A 17,667-nucleotide genomic window follows, 5' to 3' on the forward strand; every position below is an offset into this window, starting at 1 on the left:
GTTAATTTTGGCTTTCAAGACATTGTTTTCTGTTTCCAGATGACTTATCTTGCTGTTAAAGTTGTCTTCAGCCTTGCTTAATTGTGGTTTGAATTGCATTTTGAGTTCTTCCAAAGCCTGTATCCAATTCGTTGGGATTTCTTATTTATTGTTTGCTGATCCCTCCCCCTCTGTTCTGTTCGCTGTATAGAAGCTATCTATTGCAATTTCTTCCTTTTTCTGTTGTTTGCTCATATTCACCTCTTCTTTGCTCCCTGTATTTGCCTGTGCTCTTACTCCTCTCACTTTTTTGATTTTGGGGGCTCCTGTCAATTTCCCCTCTTGGAGCTTTGACAGAAGATCTCTAGGTGCAGTCTCTAGGGGAGGGATGTTGAGGGTTTGAGCTTCCCTGTCCTCTGGAGGCTTTTGATTGGATTAAAGTCCAATAGTCAATGAGGGAGGGGTGTAGAGCCTGAATTTCCCTGAGTTCTGAAGACTTTTGATGGGATTAAGTTCAGCTTGTTTGGGCTGGGTGTGCTCTGAGACCAACACCTCCTGTAAGGCTGGAGCAAATATGGAGGATCTTCACAGCTTTGGCCAGGCTGCAAGCTCTATGTTCCCTCTCTATCTCCTTCCCTGCTGTCTGTGTTCGACGCTCTGAGCTTGGCACAGCCCTGCCTGCAAGGTACACCCTCCAGACCAATGCCTTTGCCTGCCCAGAAGTTCCTGCTACCGCTGGAGTCTCAGAGCTCTAGGTGGGCAGGGGGGGAGGGGTCCTGGGACCTTCCTTCTGCCTTCCCCTTAAACCCAAGTGTTCTCAAATTCCAGCTTTTTTGGGGGGAGGGGGGACGTACTTTTTGAATTGAGACAAGCAGCCAGGTTCCTTGGCTCTGTCTTGTTGTTAGGTTTGATTTTCAGTCCCCTAGGTGCATTCAGTTTGTGATCAGTAAGGAAGGGTATTCAGCGGTCTGAATTTCTGCTCCTTCTAGGCCACTATCTTGACTCCGCCTTCTCCTATAATATTTCTTCATCTATATTTTTTCATGCTTGCCTTCTTTAAGCAGTGTTTGTTTTTTAAGGCTAACTCTAAGGTTTTTAAAGTACATCTAGCCTTTTATTAAGATGTTTTTATTTATCTTGTCATATCAGCTTCAGTACTATTAGTGATGATTTGCCATATCTTATGCCTTCAAATTCAGCTGGAATAATTTTCAAGTCCTTAGTTCTTGGCTAGACATGTTTTTAAATTTATTTTCTTTTGCCAGTTTTTGTTTCCTATAGTGATCAGAGACATCCTTATTCCCTCCCATGTGCATCTGTGACGTAAGAATTTGGATGATTGAAACTTATGCAGTATCATCAGCTTATGGAAAAATGTGTTTTACTGGATTTAAATATAGTCATTGGTAAAATAGGGAAATAAAGTAGAAATAATTACTTAAAATTTTTTTCTTGGTCGTTATTTACATTGCATTAATTTCTGAATATGTCAAACCGCTATCCATCAAGGGTATTTCTTTTCACCAATTTTTAAAAAAGTTAAAGAAAAAGTCAACAAAACAAACCAAAGCCACATATTAGACCAAACAAAATATTATATACCTTTAGAGTTCTGCTTCTTCACTGAAGAGGTTATGTTTTAAAATTTTCTTCTTAATCATAATTACATAGCATTCAATTTCATTTTGTTGGTTTTTTTTTCTGTCTAAATTGTTTTAATCATACTTTCTGATTCTGCTTACTTTAGAAAAAAGACTCCAGCAAGTGATCATGAGGGTTATTCACTATGACCAGGTAGGATTCATACCAGGAATGCAAGGATGGTTCAATATTAGGAAAACCATCCAAATAATTGACCATATTAAAAAGCAAACTGACAAAAATTACATGATTATCTCAATAGACACAGAAAAAGCCTTTGACAAAATACAACACCCATTCCTATTGAAAACACTAGAAAGTATAGGAATAGAAGGGCCTTTCCTAAAAATAATAAACAGTATATATCTAAAACCATCAGCCAACATCATCTGCAATGGAGACAAACTAGAAGCCTTCTCAGTAAGATCATGAGTGAAACAAGGATGCCCATTCTCACCTCTATTATTGAACATTGTACTAGAAACACTAGCAGTAGCAATTAGAGAAGAAAAATAAATTGAAGGTATTAAAATAGGCAGTGAGGAGACCAAGCTATCACTCTTTGCAGATGATATGATGTTTTACTTAAAGAATTGTAGAGAATCAACCAAAAAGCTAGTGGAAATAATCAACAACTTTATCAAAGTTATCAGCATTTCTATATATCTCTAACACATCTCAGCAGCAAGTATTAGAAAGACAGATTATATTTAAAATCACCCTAGACAATATAAAATACTTAGGAATCTATCTGCCAAGACAAACACAGGAACTATATGAACACAACTACAAAACACTCCATACAAAATTAAAACTAGATCTATACAACTGGAAAAACATCAACTACTCATGGGTAGAATGAGATAAGATAATAAAAATGACAATCCTACCCGGATTAATCTACTTATTTAGGGCCATACCCCTTGAAATACCAAAAAACTTTTTTACTGAATTAGAAAAACCATAACAAAGTTCGTTTGGAAGAACAAAAGGTCAAGGATGTCCAGGGAAATTATGAAAAAAAATGTGAAGGAAGTAGACCTTGCAGTCCCAGATCTCAAACTATACCATAAAGCAGTGGTCATCAAAACAGTTTGGTACTGGCTAAGAGACAGAAAGGAGGATCAGTGGAATAGACTTGGGGTAAATGACCTCAGCAAGACAGTATGACAAGCCAAAGATCCCAGTTTTGGGGACCAAAACCCACTATTTGATAAAAATTGCTGGGAAAATTGGAAGACAATATGGGAGAGATTAGGTTTGGATCAACATCTCACACCCTACACCAAGATAAACTCAGAATGGGTGAATGACTTGAATATAAAGAAGGAAACTCTAAGTAAATTAGGTGAAAAGAGAATAGTATACATGTCAGATCTTTGGGAAAGGAAAGATTTTAAGACCAAGCAAGAACTAGAAAAAAGTCACAAAATGTAAAATTAAAATTTTGATTACATCAAATTAAAAAGTTTTTGTACAAACAATACCAATGCAAACAAAATCAGAAGGGAATCAACAAATTGGGAAACAATCTTCATACCAAAAACCTCTGACAAAAGTTATGTTTTAAAAAAATTCTTCTTGATCATAATTACATAGCTTCAGTTTCATTTTGTTGTTTTTTTTTCTGTCTGAATTGTTGTAATCATACTTTCTGATTCTGCTTACTTTACTCCGAGGTATTTCATGGAATTTCTCCTGTTCTTTTCTGTCATCATGTTTATGTACTAAAATTTGTTTAACCATTTCTCAGTTGAAAGGAGAGGCTATTTCGTTTTCAGCTCTTTGCTACTACAAAATGAACTCTTTGATTATGGGACTCTTCTTTCTGACTTTGATTTTCTTGGGTCTGACAGACCTCTGGTTTTGCTTCTGGCTTACCCTTTGGAGCCATTGTCCTGGGTGGGCGTGTTATATGATTTTCTTCACCAGCAACCACCTACATTGCAGATAGGCCAGCTTAGCAGAGGCACCTAGTTGAATCAAACACCCTGAATGAGAGGCAAGAAGTGATACCTACTGGGTAGATCATTTGCCACCACTATTATATATATATTTTTTTCTGTCCAGTGTCTTTTATTTTGCCGGTAGAAATATGAATACAAAAACTAAAATGGCCAAAATATTAATAATGTAAATAGTTTCTTGGATTTCAGTTTGACAGTAATTTTAAATTTAAAGGAGCTCTCTGATTTTCCTTAATTTGTAGCATCAAACAAAACTGAAGATTTTTTAAAAGGCATCATTACCATGTGGTTTTCCTTTTAGGAATACCTAAGAGAAAGAAAAATCTAAACATTTTACAAAAAATTTAATTTTAAAAAGTTAATGAATACACAGTAATGAGTCTTGTGTATCAATTGAAAAGAAAAAGGCAGGCTTGAATGTAAAGGATCAGAGGAGACCCATGTTATCTGTGGTGCTTCATTCATTCCTTATATCATTTTCTCAGATCACCACCATTCCATTATTGCTTTGTTGCTCATCTGGTGCCATCTCTATGCTACTTCCATCACAAGATTCATAAATGGATTATAATTACAATATTCCTTGGACATGCCTCCTACCATTTCATTTCAATAACTTTTTGTCCATAAATTTTTTAGCTCAGGTGGGTGTGCTTTGCTCGTACTATTTCACTTGTGGCTATTTGCCTTCTTTTCTGCAAACTGCACCTTTGCTCTTGTTCCCCTTGGTGCCACTGATACCACTATACATCTGGCCCCGACATTATTTTAAATCACCAGTTCCCATGCAGCTATCATCCTGGGGGAAAAAATCCTTGTGGAGATGCAACCTAGCAATTATTTTTTTTAAAAACCCTTGCCTTCTGTCTTAGAATCAATACCATGTTAAGTGGCTTGCCTAGGGTCACACAGCCAGGAAGTGTCTGAAGCCAGATTTTAACCTAGGATCTCTTGTCTCTAGGCCTAGCTCTCAATCCACTGATCTACCCAGTTGCTCCCTTGGCAGCTTATTTTGCTGGTGCTGGGGCCCCTGCTTCTTTAGCAGTCATAAACACTGAAGACTTGGGAAGTAAAATTCTTGCCACCATAGTCTTTGGCATTGCCAAATGGCTCACCATCACAAACTAATAAGATTATCAGTAGAAATGACATTAAAGAATATGCATTATATAATTTGAAAATTAAAAAAATAAAGCATATGTATCCTTTACTTCTAAAATCTTTCCACTGAGTTTGCAGCTGTAACTTTCACCAACAAAGCTGTTTATGCAGTTGTCCCTGTATTAGAATGTCAATTCCTTGAGAACAGTCTGTCTCGCTTTTCTCTTTATAACCCTTCTGCACAATGCTTTGTATATAGTAAGGGCTTAATAAATGCTTTTTATTCCATTCATTCATTCATTCTTTGGGGATATATGCATATTAGTGAGATCTCTAGGTTAATAAGAATAGCCATTTAAAAGTCAATTTTTTTCAACTTTAATTACAAATTGTCTTCCAAAATGATCGAATCAGTTTACAGTTCTACCAACACTGTATTATTGTTGCTACATATATTGGAAAGGAGAAGTGTACTTACCATAACTGAGAACATAATTTTGGAGAGTTTTATAATTTTGATCTCTGGAACTTTTTTTTGAGCAACTGAAGTGTGAACATTATTATATTATTTTTCTTCTTTTCAAACATGCTTAAGTATAGTTCATAACTCATAAAAATTCAGAGCCTCAGAATTTTGTGAATTATATGAAAACCAGCAACCTTGAAGAATGAGAGGTAGATTATTTAGTAACAAATATCTTTATTCTTAAAATTGAACATGGAAAGTGGGAAATTGCCAATTTTATTAACAAATGAATAGTAATTCATATGCACACTTGGTGTTGGTACAATTCCTTTGGTATTAAGTGACCTCATCTATAGATTTTAATCTCTTTTACTATTTAATCTCTTTTACTATTACTGTCTTTTTTTGCTCTTGAGGGAAGGAGACCAGCTATGATCATATTGCCTCTCATATGAATCAGCAGAAGTAATGATGGTTATAAATCTAAGATTCTGTGATAATTTCCTCTTTGAAATTGGGGGGGGGATATGTTATTCTGTTTAATTCTGATTTTTTAAAAAGGTTTTAACCTGGGAACAAATAAAGAATTTATATCCTTCCCTGATATAAGGACCTTTGCTTCATTATATATAGCAGCTTTGCTGGGACATTTACAGTTTCCTGAATAGTCACATTTCCACATCTGACCAACTTAGTAGTTAAATTTTTAGTATGAACATTTATACCTGGGAACGCAACAAACAAGTCAGGGCTTGATTTGTTGTTTTGCTTATTGTCTAGACTAAAGAAAAGGCTAACAGTGCAGATTGAAGGTATCATTTGAGACAGGTTGTTAAATATTTACCAGCACACTCCTATGTTCTAGGATCTGGGGATACGAATAAAATGTAAATCCTTATCTGCAAGGTGCTTACATTGTAATGGGGGGAAAATAAGTCTATAAAAAGATATACAGAATAAATATAAAAAGAACAAATACAAAATTTTTGACTACAAGTTTGGAAGGTGAAGAATTTAATTTGAGAAGGGAGCCAGGAAACTTCTTAAAACTACTTGAGCAGGGGGCAGCTGGGTGGCTCAGTGGATTGAGAGTCATGCCTAGAGACGGGAGGTCCTAGGTTCAAATCTGAACTCAGACACTTCCCAGCTGTGACCCTGGGCACGTCACTTGACCCCCATTGCCTAGCCCTTACCCCTCTTAATGCCTTGGAGCCAATACACAGTATTGACTCCAAGATGGAAGGTAAGGGTTTAAAAAAAACAAACAAACTACTTGAGCTATATCTATCTTGGAAGGAAGAGAGGGATTCTGTGAGTCAGCTGTGAGGATTGAGGGTATTCTAGGCATGAGGATGACTAGTATAAAGACAAGAAATGAAGTGTTGTATTCATCTGTAAGGGGAAGTGAGTAGGCCAGTTTGGGTAGTTTGCAAAGGGGAAATAACATCCATTGAGACTGGAAAGATAGATTGGGTTCAGATTTTATAGGGCTTTAAAAGCTAGAGAATTAATTTTAGCCCAGAGGAAACCAGTACATTTGATTGAGTTGATTAAGATGCTGTGCTTAAGGAAAGTCACTTTATCATTGCTAGAGTGGGAAGAGACTTACAGTATGGAGACCAATCTGAGGATCATTGCAGCCCTCATGAGAGGTGATAAGAACTTTAACGAAGTTGTTGGTGGTTATATCAATGGAGAGAAGAGGCCGGATGGAAGAGATGTCAAGGTTTAGTGACTGATTGAATATGTAGGATGAGGAGAAGTGAGGAGTAGAGGATGATGCCTGTGAAATTGGAAGAACAGTGTTACCATTAACAGATAATGATTTTTGTGATATTTCTGAGATATCTATTTTGAAATACCCATTAGACATTTGGGGATTTGGTACTGAAACCTAGGGGAGAAATTGGATCTGGATCTGTGAATCATCTGCACAGAGGTGATAATTAAGCCCATGGAACATAAGGTCACGAGAGAGTATATAAAGAGAAAAGGGTGCCCAGAACAGATTTTTTAGAAATAGTTGAAAAGGAGGTGTGACAAGGATGATGAATATAAGCAAAGAAGATTAAGAAGGGAGAACTAGCAAAGAGGAGAGATAATGCAGGAGAAATGTTTCACAATTCAGTAGTGTCAAATGTAACGGAAATGGCCAAGAAGAATGAGGTTTGAGAAAGATTTTGGTTGAGTTGGAAACCAGATTGCAAAGAGTTGAGGAAACCATCCAAAATGACAATATAAATAACTTTGCTATTCTTCCCCCCCCCCCTCCATCCCCCACTGCCACAAAAACCTAGAAAGAGCACCAGACTAAATCCTGATTGAGAGATTGAGGGGAAATTACTACAGGTTATTTTTGTATCCTAGGTTAGCATAGGAAGACCACCAGGAACAGGAGTGAGCAAGAGGGCACAGGTGTGAAGCATAGCAATGGTCCAAGGCCTGCATTTTTAGGCTAGTTGGGATGAAATCCTGAATCTGTCATGGCAGGGACTAGGAACAGATCCCAACTGGTGTCTCTGTCACTGATACAGACTCAGACTTGGGTTGCAGATTAATTGTGGATGGCTGGAGAATGATGGACTTGGACATTTCAGACTTGAAGCTGAACAGAACTAGGAACAGGACAAGGAGCAGGAACAGAACTAGCCAGCAGCTGTACCTTAGAGCAAAGTCTTGGTTACCCAGCCTCTGTCCTAGTCTGAAGCTTATAGGCAAATAAACAGGAAAGCCAACTCTGACTGAGAGGAAACCTAAAATTCTATTGATCTGAACCTTCAGAGACTTCCAGCCAGTTGAAGTGGCTTAGTCAATCAATAAACATTTACTAAATGCCTACTATATGCTAGACATCGCGTACTAATCTAGAAGCAGTCTGTTTACTGGAGCCCAGGGTTGAGCCCATAGTTGTTTTGCCTAGACCTAAATCTGGGCTAGGAGTTTTGCTTTGGATCAGACAGCTTTGGGTGCCCAGAAAACTTTTTAAGTCTCCAGCCTGAACCACCCCTAAGATCCTTGAACACAGCATTCAACATCCAGAAAAAGCAGCAACAGGACCTGAGGGAATACAAGACAGGACCTAGCAAGACCCAAGTGTTCATTCTGGTCATCATATAGTGTCCCAATTTGGGAAGAAAGAAGAGTAAGGAGTATTGAAGGGTTGGTGTGTGTAAATTTATTCTTCAAAATATCTCTATTCAGGCTTCCCTTATACAAACTCTTATCTCACACTTGAACTTTTTTTTTTTTAAACCTTTACCTTCCATTGGTTAGGGCTAGGCAATGGGGGTCAAGTGACTTGTCTAGGGTCACACAGCTGGGAAGTGTCTGAGGCCAGATTTGAACCTAGGACCTCCCATCTCTAGGCCTGGCTCTCAATCCATTGAGCTACCCAGCTGCCCCCACACACTTGAACTTTTATCACCTAACTGTTCTTCTCTACTGGGGTTTGTTGACCTTCTGATTCAGTAGGAATCTCCCTCCCCCACTCCCAACAATTGACAATAATTTTAAAAATACTACTTCAGGTGTCCTTTGCCCACCAAATAAAGTCTTTAATTCCTTAAGATTGTCATTCAAAGTTTTCTACAGTCTGATCTCTAGCTTTTTGCATTCTCTGAATTTATTTCCCATGTATTCAGTACAAAAATCATCTATGTATTCCATATTAAGTTATTTCTATAAATCAGTGATCGCATGGGTGCTGAAGATGGCATGTAGAGCGCTCTCTGTGGGCACCTGGCTGCCTGTGCCTCCCCTCCCTCGCCCTTACCCCCCTTCAAATTTGTTACTAGAAAGACTGAGGACCTTGGGTGGAGCTGCTCCCCTCCCCCTCTTCATTGTGCCTGAGGACATTTTTTTCCCATTCCCCACCCCTCTGCCCAGCAGCCCAATGGAATTGCACAGGGGGTAAGGTGGGTAGCTCACAAATGGCAGAGCTTCCAGGACCTCTCCCCTCCCCCTTTCTACATTTGCTGAGGACATTCCTTACTTCATCTGCCTACAGCCCAATGGGAGCTCTTTCTCCCTTCCCTCTATGGGGTGGAGTTTGGCAGGGAGCACCTCTGAAGAGTGACATGGAACTTGGTCTTGGGGGTGGGACCTGACATTCCATCTCTAAGAGGTTCCCCATCACTAGTGTAAATGATTACAAAGAGTAAATATTAGATATAATAGAATCTATAGAACAATATATACTCTGATTAGAGCAATGCAAGTAATAACAATTATAGCAACAGAACCTAGTTAAACACAGGAAAATTCAGAAATAGACATGGAAGCAGAAGGTTGCTTTAATTCACTATATTGATAAAATTTACATATATTCACTGTAAAACCAATTACAATGTAAGTTTATGGTTTCTTTTTCTAATCACTTTCCCTTTTTCTTGTTTGTGTATTTGAAAGTGTATGATTCTTCAATTTTGCTGAGTATAATGTTAAACTGGATTTGGCTAAGAGGTAAGGTTTTGTTCAAGGTCATTTTTTCCCCATATTCTATTTAATTTTAATTTTTGTTTTTTGGCCTAGACCTACTCTGGACTGTTCTGTGTAGTCATAAATCCTTACAAGAATCTTCCAATTTACTCTGAAAATATTATTGAAATGTACAGAGGGAAGAAGCGTCATGAGATGCCCCCCCACATCTATGCTATATCTGAATCTGCTTATAGATGTATGCTTCAAGGTAAGTGGATATTAAAAGTACTAAGTTTGTTATTCATTCCTTAAATATTGTTTAAATTATGCCCAAACAAGGGCTTATTATTGCCAGCAGATAAGATGTTTTTTTTGTTGCTTCAGTGGCTTCATTTTGTGAAATTCATGTTTTTCATTTCAGCTAAAATTTTTTGTTATACCACTGTGTGTAATATATAGCACTTTGATGCTTTTGTGTTTACAGACTTATTTGATTCATAGCAGATGTTGTTGACTAAGTTGAATTATGTTTAGATCAAAAGTTGGTAGAGAAAGTATAGATACTTTTTAATTTCTGTGGGAGGAAAGAGCAAGAGTGATTAATATATTTCCTTTTGGGTTGGAGAATTTAGGGAAGAATAAAATAGATTTTTAAACTAATGACTTTAAAAATTATTTAATTTAGACTTATTTTTCCGTGGTTACATGGATTCATGTTCTTCCTTCCCCTCTTCCCTCCCTCCCTCATGGAGCTGATGAGCAATTCCACTAGGTTTTACCTGTATCATTGTTCAAAACCTATTTACATATTATTAATATTTGCAATAGAGTGATCAATTAAAGTCAACATCCACATCTCCCTCATCTGCCTGCTCTCTCTCTTCTCATGGTTCTCTCATGGTCCTCTCATTGGTCTCCTGATTCCTCTGAGGTTTTCCCAATTATTCCCCAAACCTTTACTTTTATTCACATACAGAACATACACCGACACAACCCTGGTGCAACTGTGGTATGTCAGGAATGTTTGATAGACAGATAAAGTTACTCAGGAGGGGGAGGGGATAATTGACACGATTTCCCCTGTGATCCTTTGGGAGACCCATCTCCCCAATGGATCATTTAAATATAACTATCTTAATCTATCTAAATGCCTTCTAGCTAAAAGTACATACAATATTGCATTTTTCTAGGAGGAAGTTACAATAGTTAGAGATGGGAGTATAAAACAAATATCGATTGACATTGACAAAATGCCAAATATGGGGCAGTCCCCTTTGGCATAAGAGCTTACATTTAGAATAAGTATATACAACCCCTTCAGTTCAGTTCATTATATCCCAAAGTTCATTCTGGATCTCTTGGTGCAGTGTGTAGCTTCTTCAGGCATCTTTACAGCACCTTCTCCAAAAGGATCTGCTTTCTTGATTCAGGATGTTGACAAGTTTCTTTTCCTGAAATTTCTCCAAAAAATTTTAAACAATCCCCCGAGGAGGGTGTTGACCAACACCAGAGTCACCCTGGGATATATGACTTGAGTTATGAGGTATATGAAACATTGTTAAAAGAAAAAACAAAACAAAAACAAACCACCCCAAAAAAATTCCAAATAAAAATAAGAAATATAGAAATGATAAGAATAAAATAAAAATCTTATGTGTATAAAATTCTGAGTAAAAAATAAAAATTACTTGTAACAGGTCCTTGAATCACAGCAAGGCCCAATTAAAGTGACTTCTGTCTCACAAGCCTGTAGGACAATAGCAGCAATATAGCACTTTACCCATTTGCAGCCAGGACTACAGAAAATTGCCAAACTATAAGAGAGAAAGGACTAAGTTTCAGCAGCAAATGGGAAAAATCATTCCCTGGTTTGACTGTACAACTTCACTGTTAGAGATAGGGGGAACCAGGATGATAGCCAACCTGAGGTACTTGTCTCAAAGTATTGCACATGGAGTGTAGTACAAGGAGTCCTTCATCTTAACATATGTCAAATGCCATAACCTCGATTTGCACAGTAGGTTCAAGTCCTTTCGTATTGGTATAGAAGTTCAACAATCCTCCCTAGATTGGATTTGGTCTGTTTTGACCTTGTGCTACTTGGCACTGTATATTAGCTCTTTTGTTCCCTTCTCCTGGAATCAGACATAATCATTAAACAAAGTCCTTTAACATTTATCAATAAATGACAGGTTTCCATATTCGAAAGCTTTTTGGATATGCATATTACTAGGGCTAATAAATACTGTAAACTTATACTGTAAACTGTATCCTTCAAGAAAAAAAGAAAACATTAATACTGATTTCATATACTTCAAGTATCACCAAGATTAGGAAAAAAGAAAGAAAAAATCAAATATCCTATTGCAAACATAAAGAGAAAAAAAACCCATAATTTCCCAGTTCACATTCCATGTGACAATGTAATAGCCAAGCAGAGGCACAATACAAAAGGTGCTCACTCAAAAATGAAACGTATATCACTCTTAATTTGGCCAGGATCCACAGTGTGAGTGTACATAATTTTTTCACTGGGTAAAAGTCTTTTAAAAACAGTAGTACAACTAATACAGATCCTAAAAAGTATCAAAATCCTCCAAAATTATAAGAGCCCATTTAATGACAATAAACAAACCAACTATCATTAGGATTTACATGACTTGCTATGTGACATGTAAAAAACCTTTGAACACATGAATACTTGTCACAAGTTCTACAGATTTAGCCAATCTTTCAACTTTGGCAAAGATATTTTTAACAAAGTCTATTATTACCATAATTCCAAAATTTGTTGGGAGAGAAAACCCAGAAAAACCTCTGTGCAGTTGATGAAGAATTACAAATATAATAAATCCATTTTGAAGCTACAGGGCTTCACAGGAAAAAATCATTCCCACCTCCTGGATGAGATTATAACACATTACAGGTTAACTAAGCCACTTGGGCATCTCCCTCCCTCTTGGTATGAGACTGTAACAGTGTAACAGAACTGTCTTCAATATGTCCCAACCATTTTCATGTGGAGCCAAGGACTAAAAAGTGAAAATCACTACAGATATGTCATCCATTACATTTACAATAAATGTAGAGATGGGAAAATACAACAATGCCATTTAACTTTACTTCAACTACAAATAGACCCTTATTTCTTGTTACAAACAACTAAAGAGGCAGGAAAATAAATGATCAGAGGTAGGGATGCTCCCAGATATCTGAAAACCATGTCTGAATACCCATTAAAATAAATTTAAATCATTAGACAAGTAAATTCTCCAAAACTTGTATACAGGTTGAAACCAATGTGATGGAGTCCATCCATCATCTCTATGTGACAATTAACAAAGGCAAAAAAGGAACAAAATGTTGTTTGTGGGCTTTTACAAAGATATTTTTCTACAGTACAATCGCAGTCATAGGGTTGTTACAAATTAAGACAATTTAACAGAACATTTCAATTTTGATAGCTCATAAATTGGTTACAGTAAATTACATACATCTTGTCTTTAGAATTGAGTTACAGAGACTTCATTCTGGGGAGGGAAACAGACTAAAACAGTTAACATCAAGAAGGCAATGAGCTCTGAGAAGGTTTAAAATTTACCTCCAGACTCTTTGTGGTTCCTTCCCTTCCTAAGTACCATCATTCATCACAATCCCTTTGTCTACACCTCTGGAGTCTCCCATGCTGAGGGGAGTTCCCACATTGAGTACAGGTGTTTGGGTGTGATTTTTTATTTTCCTCACTCGAATAACTATTTCTCCTATCAATATTACTGTTCCTGAAACTTCCATTCCTATTTACCTGATTCCTCTTCTTACAATTCATAATCACATGACCAACTTTTCCACAAAAGTAACATGTTAGTGGTTGCTTTGTGGATTCTTGTAAGAGAGCTATGATCTCTCCTTGCTTTGCCTGTACAGCTGTATCAGTTAATTCTTTTATCTCCTTCTGCAACGTCTCTTACTAAAGTAGCATTCTCCTTATCCTTCTCACCTTGTTTAGACCTTAATTCCTTTATTTCCTTCCTTAATGCTTCCACTAAATCTGTGTTCTCCTCCTTTATTTTATAATGTCCCTCAAAAGTATAAACTGCTACTCTTTTTAATTCTTCAAGGTCCATAGTAGGCCAATTTGGACAGCTAGTCATAAAATAATTCCTAACTATCTTACAACTGTTTTTTACAAATTGCGTTCTGATTTGTCTAAGGTCCCGTTCCCTATCCAGATCAAGTTCAATATATCTTCCTCCCAGCTCCGATAAGTCTATCCATAAATTTGGTGGGATTTTCGCTATCTTCTTGCTTAAGATTTTCAAATTTGGTCCATGTACCAGGCCTATCAGAACAGTATCTCATAGCTTTTATCAATGCATTTCTAGCCTGGCATAGTTCTAAGTAATCTTGCTCTGAATTTGGGTCCTATTTGGGATCTTCAGTTGGCCGATGAGCTGTTCCCTCTCCTTGGGCCTGACTAATAAGAGAAAGAATCTTATTCCTTTCCCTTTCTGTTACCAAGACCTGGAGCAAATCTTCTACATCAAGCCATGTGGGATTATATGTGCAAAAAATGTGCTTTCAAACTTATTTATCACCACCACAGGCTCAGCTTCATATGAAGGTGTTTTTTTCTTTGAATCTCTCAATGCCCTGTGGAAAAAAAGGTGTATGATATCTAATGTTTACTAAATCTCCACGTCTTGTTATATTTAGGGACAACTCTTAGAGGGGAAAGACCTTTATTTGAATCATCTGTGGCAACTGCTGCTGGCTTGTGCTCTGGAGTTCAATGGAGTGGGTTGTAGTGAGGCTGGTAGGGGAAGGGGGTAGGGTGGTGGAATGGAGCTGGTCAGCAGGTGGGGAGGTAGAGCAAAAGGATCAGGGGTGGGTCTAGAGGGGTCATACTAAGGTAGGTATGAAGGAGGGTACGGAAAAGGATTGAAGTAGGGATGGTAAGGGTGGGGATAGGGGAGATGGGTGGGCAAAGGAGGGTAGAGAGGTAGATTGGGAGGAAAGGGGTTGGGAGGAGTAGGGGATAAGTGAGGTCTGACAGGAAAAGGAGCTGAAGGGTTCAAATCCTGGTTTTGGTCAGTATGATGGGATGATAGAGCATGTTTCTTGCTAGATTTCCCTGAAGGACTTAAGCTAGAATGGTTTGGTTCCAAAGAAAGGAAGGTTTCCTCACTGGAGGGAATGGTTGATTCATCAACATGATATGCCCATAAGTACCAGTATTTATAATCTTTGGACTCTTTTGTTTTTAATGGCTAACTTCAAATCTTTTAAGATCTTGAAGTCAAAAGAGCCCTATTTTGGCCGGGTGAAAGATATGTCCATCCATGCCTTACAAAGCTTTCTAGCTTCTTTTTTTTGTCAACCAATTCTCCTTTTGGATCACTCCAGGAATTTAAAAATTTATTCAGGGCTGAACCAGGAGGAATATTTCCTGATTTCCTCTGATGTGTTGCAGTATTTCCTATATTGTCTAGTCTTTATGTCCTATTTAAGCTAGTATGAGTATTGCTAAATTAGCAGCTTAAACAAAGAAAAATTTCTAAAACATAAAAAATGTGGAGACACCAAGTTCTTCAATGTTATTGTGGAAGGCAATAAGAGAAGGTTCAAAACAAAAGGCTAATGTAAGAAAACAGTAGTTGTTGCACAACAATAGTATCAATATTGAATGTATATTCAGTGTAACAATTGTTATTAATAATTAATAACAATATGCGTTTATTATAATGATTAATGGTATTAATAATATGCATTTATAATTATCAGTGTTATCAATAAGTAATAATATACATTCATTATAGTTATTGTCATTAACAACCATAAACAAGTATCAATCACCAATAATAACCATTAGTAATGAATAATAATAGTTATCAAAAATTAATAATTATTATTAGTGATAGTATTATTACTACTATTGTGTTCTAAAATTATTCCTTAATATTGCATATAATTAATTTGATTTAATGTTGGCTTTATTCAATTTTAGAAATTTGATTTTAATTTAAAAATCAATATTATTTCCTATTAATAATTCTTTTATTTAAATGTATTTAATTTAATAGATCTCTAGTAGCAGTAGCAAAGGAATTCTTTTTATTTTCCTGAAGTTTTAATTCTCAACAGTAGGTGGCGCTATAAATGCATGTAGAGTGGAAGACATCTGTGAATAGACCTATCTAAGCAAGCAGTCAGAGAAAAAAAGAGAAAGCAAAAAAAATTGTCTTTTAATATGCTAAATATTATAATATTATTTAATATGCTAAATAATATGCTTTTAATATGCTGGAAAACTTTGAGTGGCTTTTAAAATGCTAATGAAGGCAAGCACTCCCAAGGAAAATGTGGCTTTAGATATGGTAAAGAAGCAGGCAGTCTACTAGCAAAGTTTGAGGGTGGGGGAAGAGAGAAAAATGCAGTTTCAAGAAACAAATTTCAAAAGAACACTTCCTCTTAGCCCAGGTTTAAGGACTGTTTGAGGGGGGGAAGGGAGGAGGGAAAGAAAAATGGAGTTAAATCCCTTCCCTTGGAACAATCATGTGTTTTCAAAGTAGGAGGGGGCAGGGAGCCCTTAACCCTAGTGCACAGCCTGGAAGGACCCCCAGGATTAATTTAATGTCCCTGTAGTAGTGGCATGTGGGGAAAATCAGGCAGACACTGGGTTGGTTGGGTCCTAATGCCCCTTGGTTTAAAAAAAAAAAACTTAGTTCTGTTTTGAATGGAGGTGTATTAGACCAATTCCTCTGGTGCCACCCCTGTGCACTGTTCCCCAAGTCTGCAAGTTCTATGAGGGGGCCCCATCCTTTACTAACCCACTGTCGTCCAAAATGGGTCGGGTCAGATGGGGGGAATGGCCATGTGGGGAGAGTGCAGATGCTGGGAAGAAACAGGAGTCTGCATTTCGCGTCCCTGGGAACCACTCCTTTAATTTTTAAGCAGCTGCTCCCCTGCCTGGGTCCCCAGTTCTGTTTCAGGCAAAAACCTCCTTTCCCTTCTCTACTGTCTCAGGGAGCCCTTAAACTATACCCCAGGGTTGATTTAAGGGGGTGTCTCCATGAGCATGTCTCCATGCTCAGCACAGCACTCAGCAGTACCAGCCAATGGTTTCCCATGCCTGGGGAAGTCAGGGATTGGGGATGGGCTTCTAAAGTAAGAGAATGGGGTGGGCAAACTCAGGGGAGGGAGTTTTCCTCACCAGTCCAATATGATCTGATCCAGGAAAAACAGCAGCCTGTTCCCTCTCTTTGCCAAGGTTCCTTTCTCATATGAAAAGATCCCAGACTGCACTATAAAGTCGTAAACACTGAAAAGATTTGGTGTTGGTTAAGAAACCCAGCGTTCTATCAGTAGAACACTGATATAATGTATAGTAGATACCTGTGATCATGAACCTATGGCACACATGCCAGAGATGGCCTGCAAAGACCTCTTTGTGGGCGTGTGAACTGTCACCTGTCAGAACTCCATTCTCCCTTTCCGCCAGCCACTCTGTCCAACAATCCAGTGGAAGCACTTACTTCCTCCCCTGAGCAGCTTATCTGGGCCTCTCCCCTCTTTTCTCCCTCCCCTCTCTGGGGTAAAGGGGAGGGGGGAGTGCTGCATGCAATCTTAGGGCAGAGTATGGCACACAGTGTCAAAAACTGCAAAAACTATTGAGAAAACTCAAATGCTATGTGGCAGAAATTAAGCTCAAACTAATACCTCACAGTATACACCAAATTCAGTGCCAAGTGGATATATGACTAGACATGTTACATACAGTCTTCTCACATTATAATTCAATTAAAATTATATCAAACACACAAAGAATAATTTTATTATTAATTTTTTTTTGCAAAAAATGGAAAAAAAGGAATGCTATCGTAGCTGTTAAAATTAAATTAAGAGGCTGCTAGTAGCTTTAATAACTTTAATAGAGTAATAATAGTAAAGAGAGGGAAAGGTAGGAAAGAGGTAGAGAGTTACTTAGCTCACTACTCTATTGGCCACCATGATGGATTGAAGCTGGGGACCAACAAGAGTTCCTTCAGGTTCCAAGCTCCAGCCAGAAGAATCTTGACTAGGCTCCTGGTCTGACCA

The 17,667-nt window shown here is 37.6% G+C and overlaps 1 protein-coding gene across 5 annotated transcripts in view; it reads left to right on the forward strand.

Moving 5' to 3' along the window:
• MYH10 (myosin heavy chain 10) overlaps positions 1-17,667 on the forward strand; it is a 199,968-nt gene that overhangs the window by 37,733 nt on the left and 144,568 nt on the right. For all 5 annotated transcript variants that reach the window (XM_056817527.1, XM_056817530.1, XM_056817529.1 and 2 more), the window contains exon 3: positions 9,685-9,841. In XM_056817527.1, coding sequence (XP_056673505.1) covers positions 9,685-9,841 — 157 coding nt within the window. The remainder of the gene's footprint in view (positions 1-9,684; positions 9,842-17,667) is intronic.

Source organism: Monodelphis domestica, chromosome 2 (genome assembly GCF_027887165.1).
Source record: "Monodelphis domestica isolate mMonDom1 chromosome 2, mMonDom1.pri, whole genome shotgun sequence".
Lineage (NCBI taxonomy): Eukaryota > Metazoa > Chordata > Mammalia > Didelphimorphia > Didelphidae > Monodelphis > Monodelphis domestica.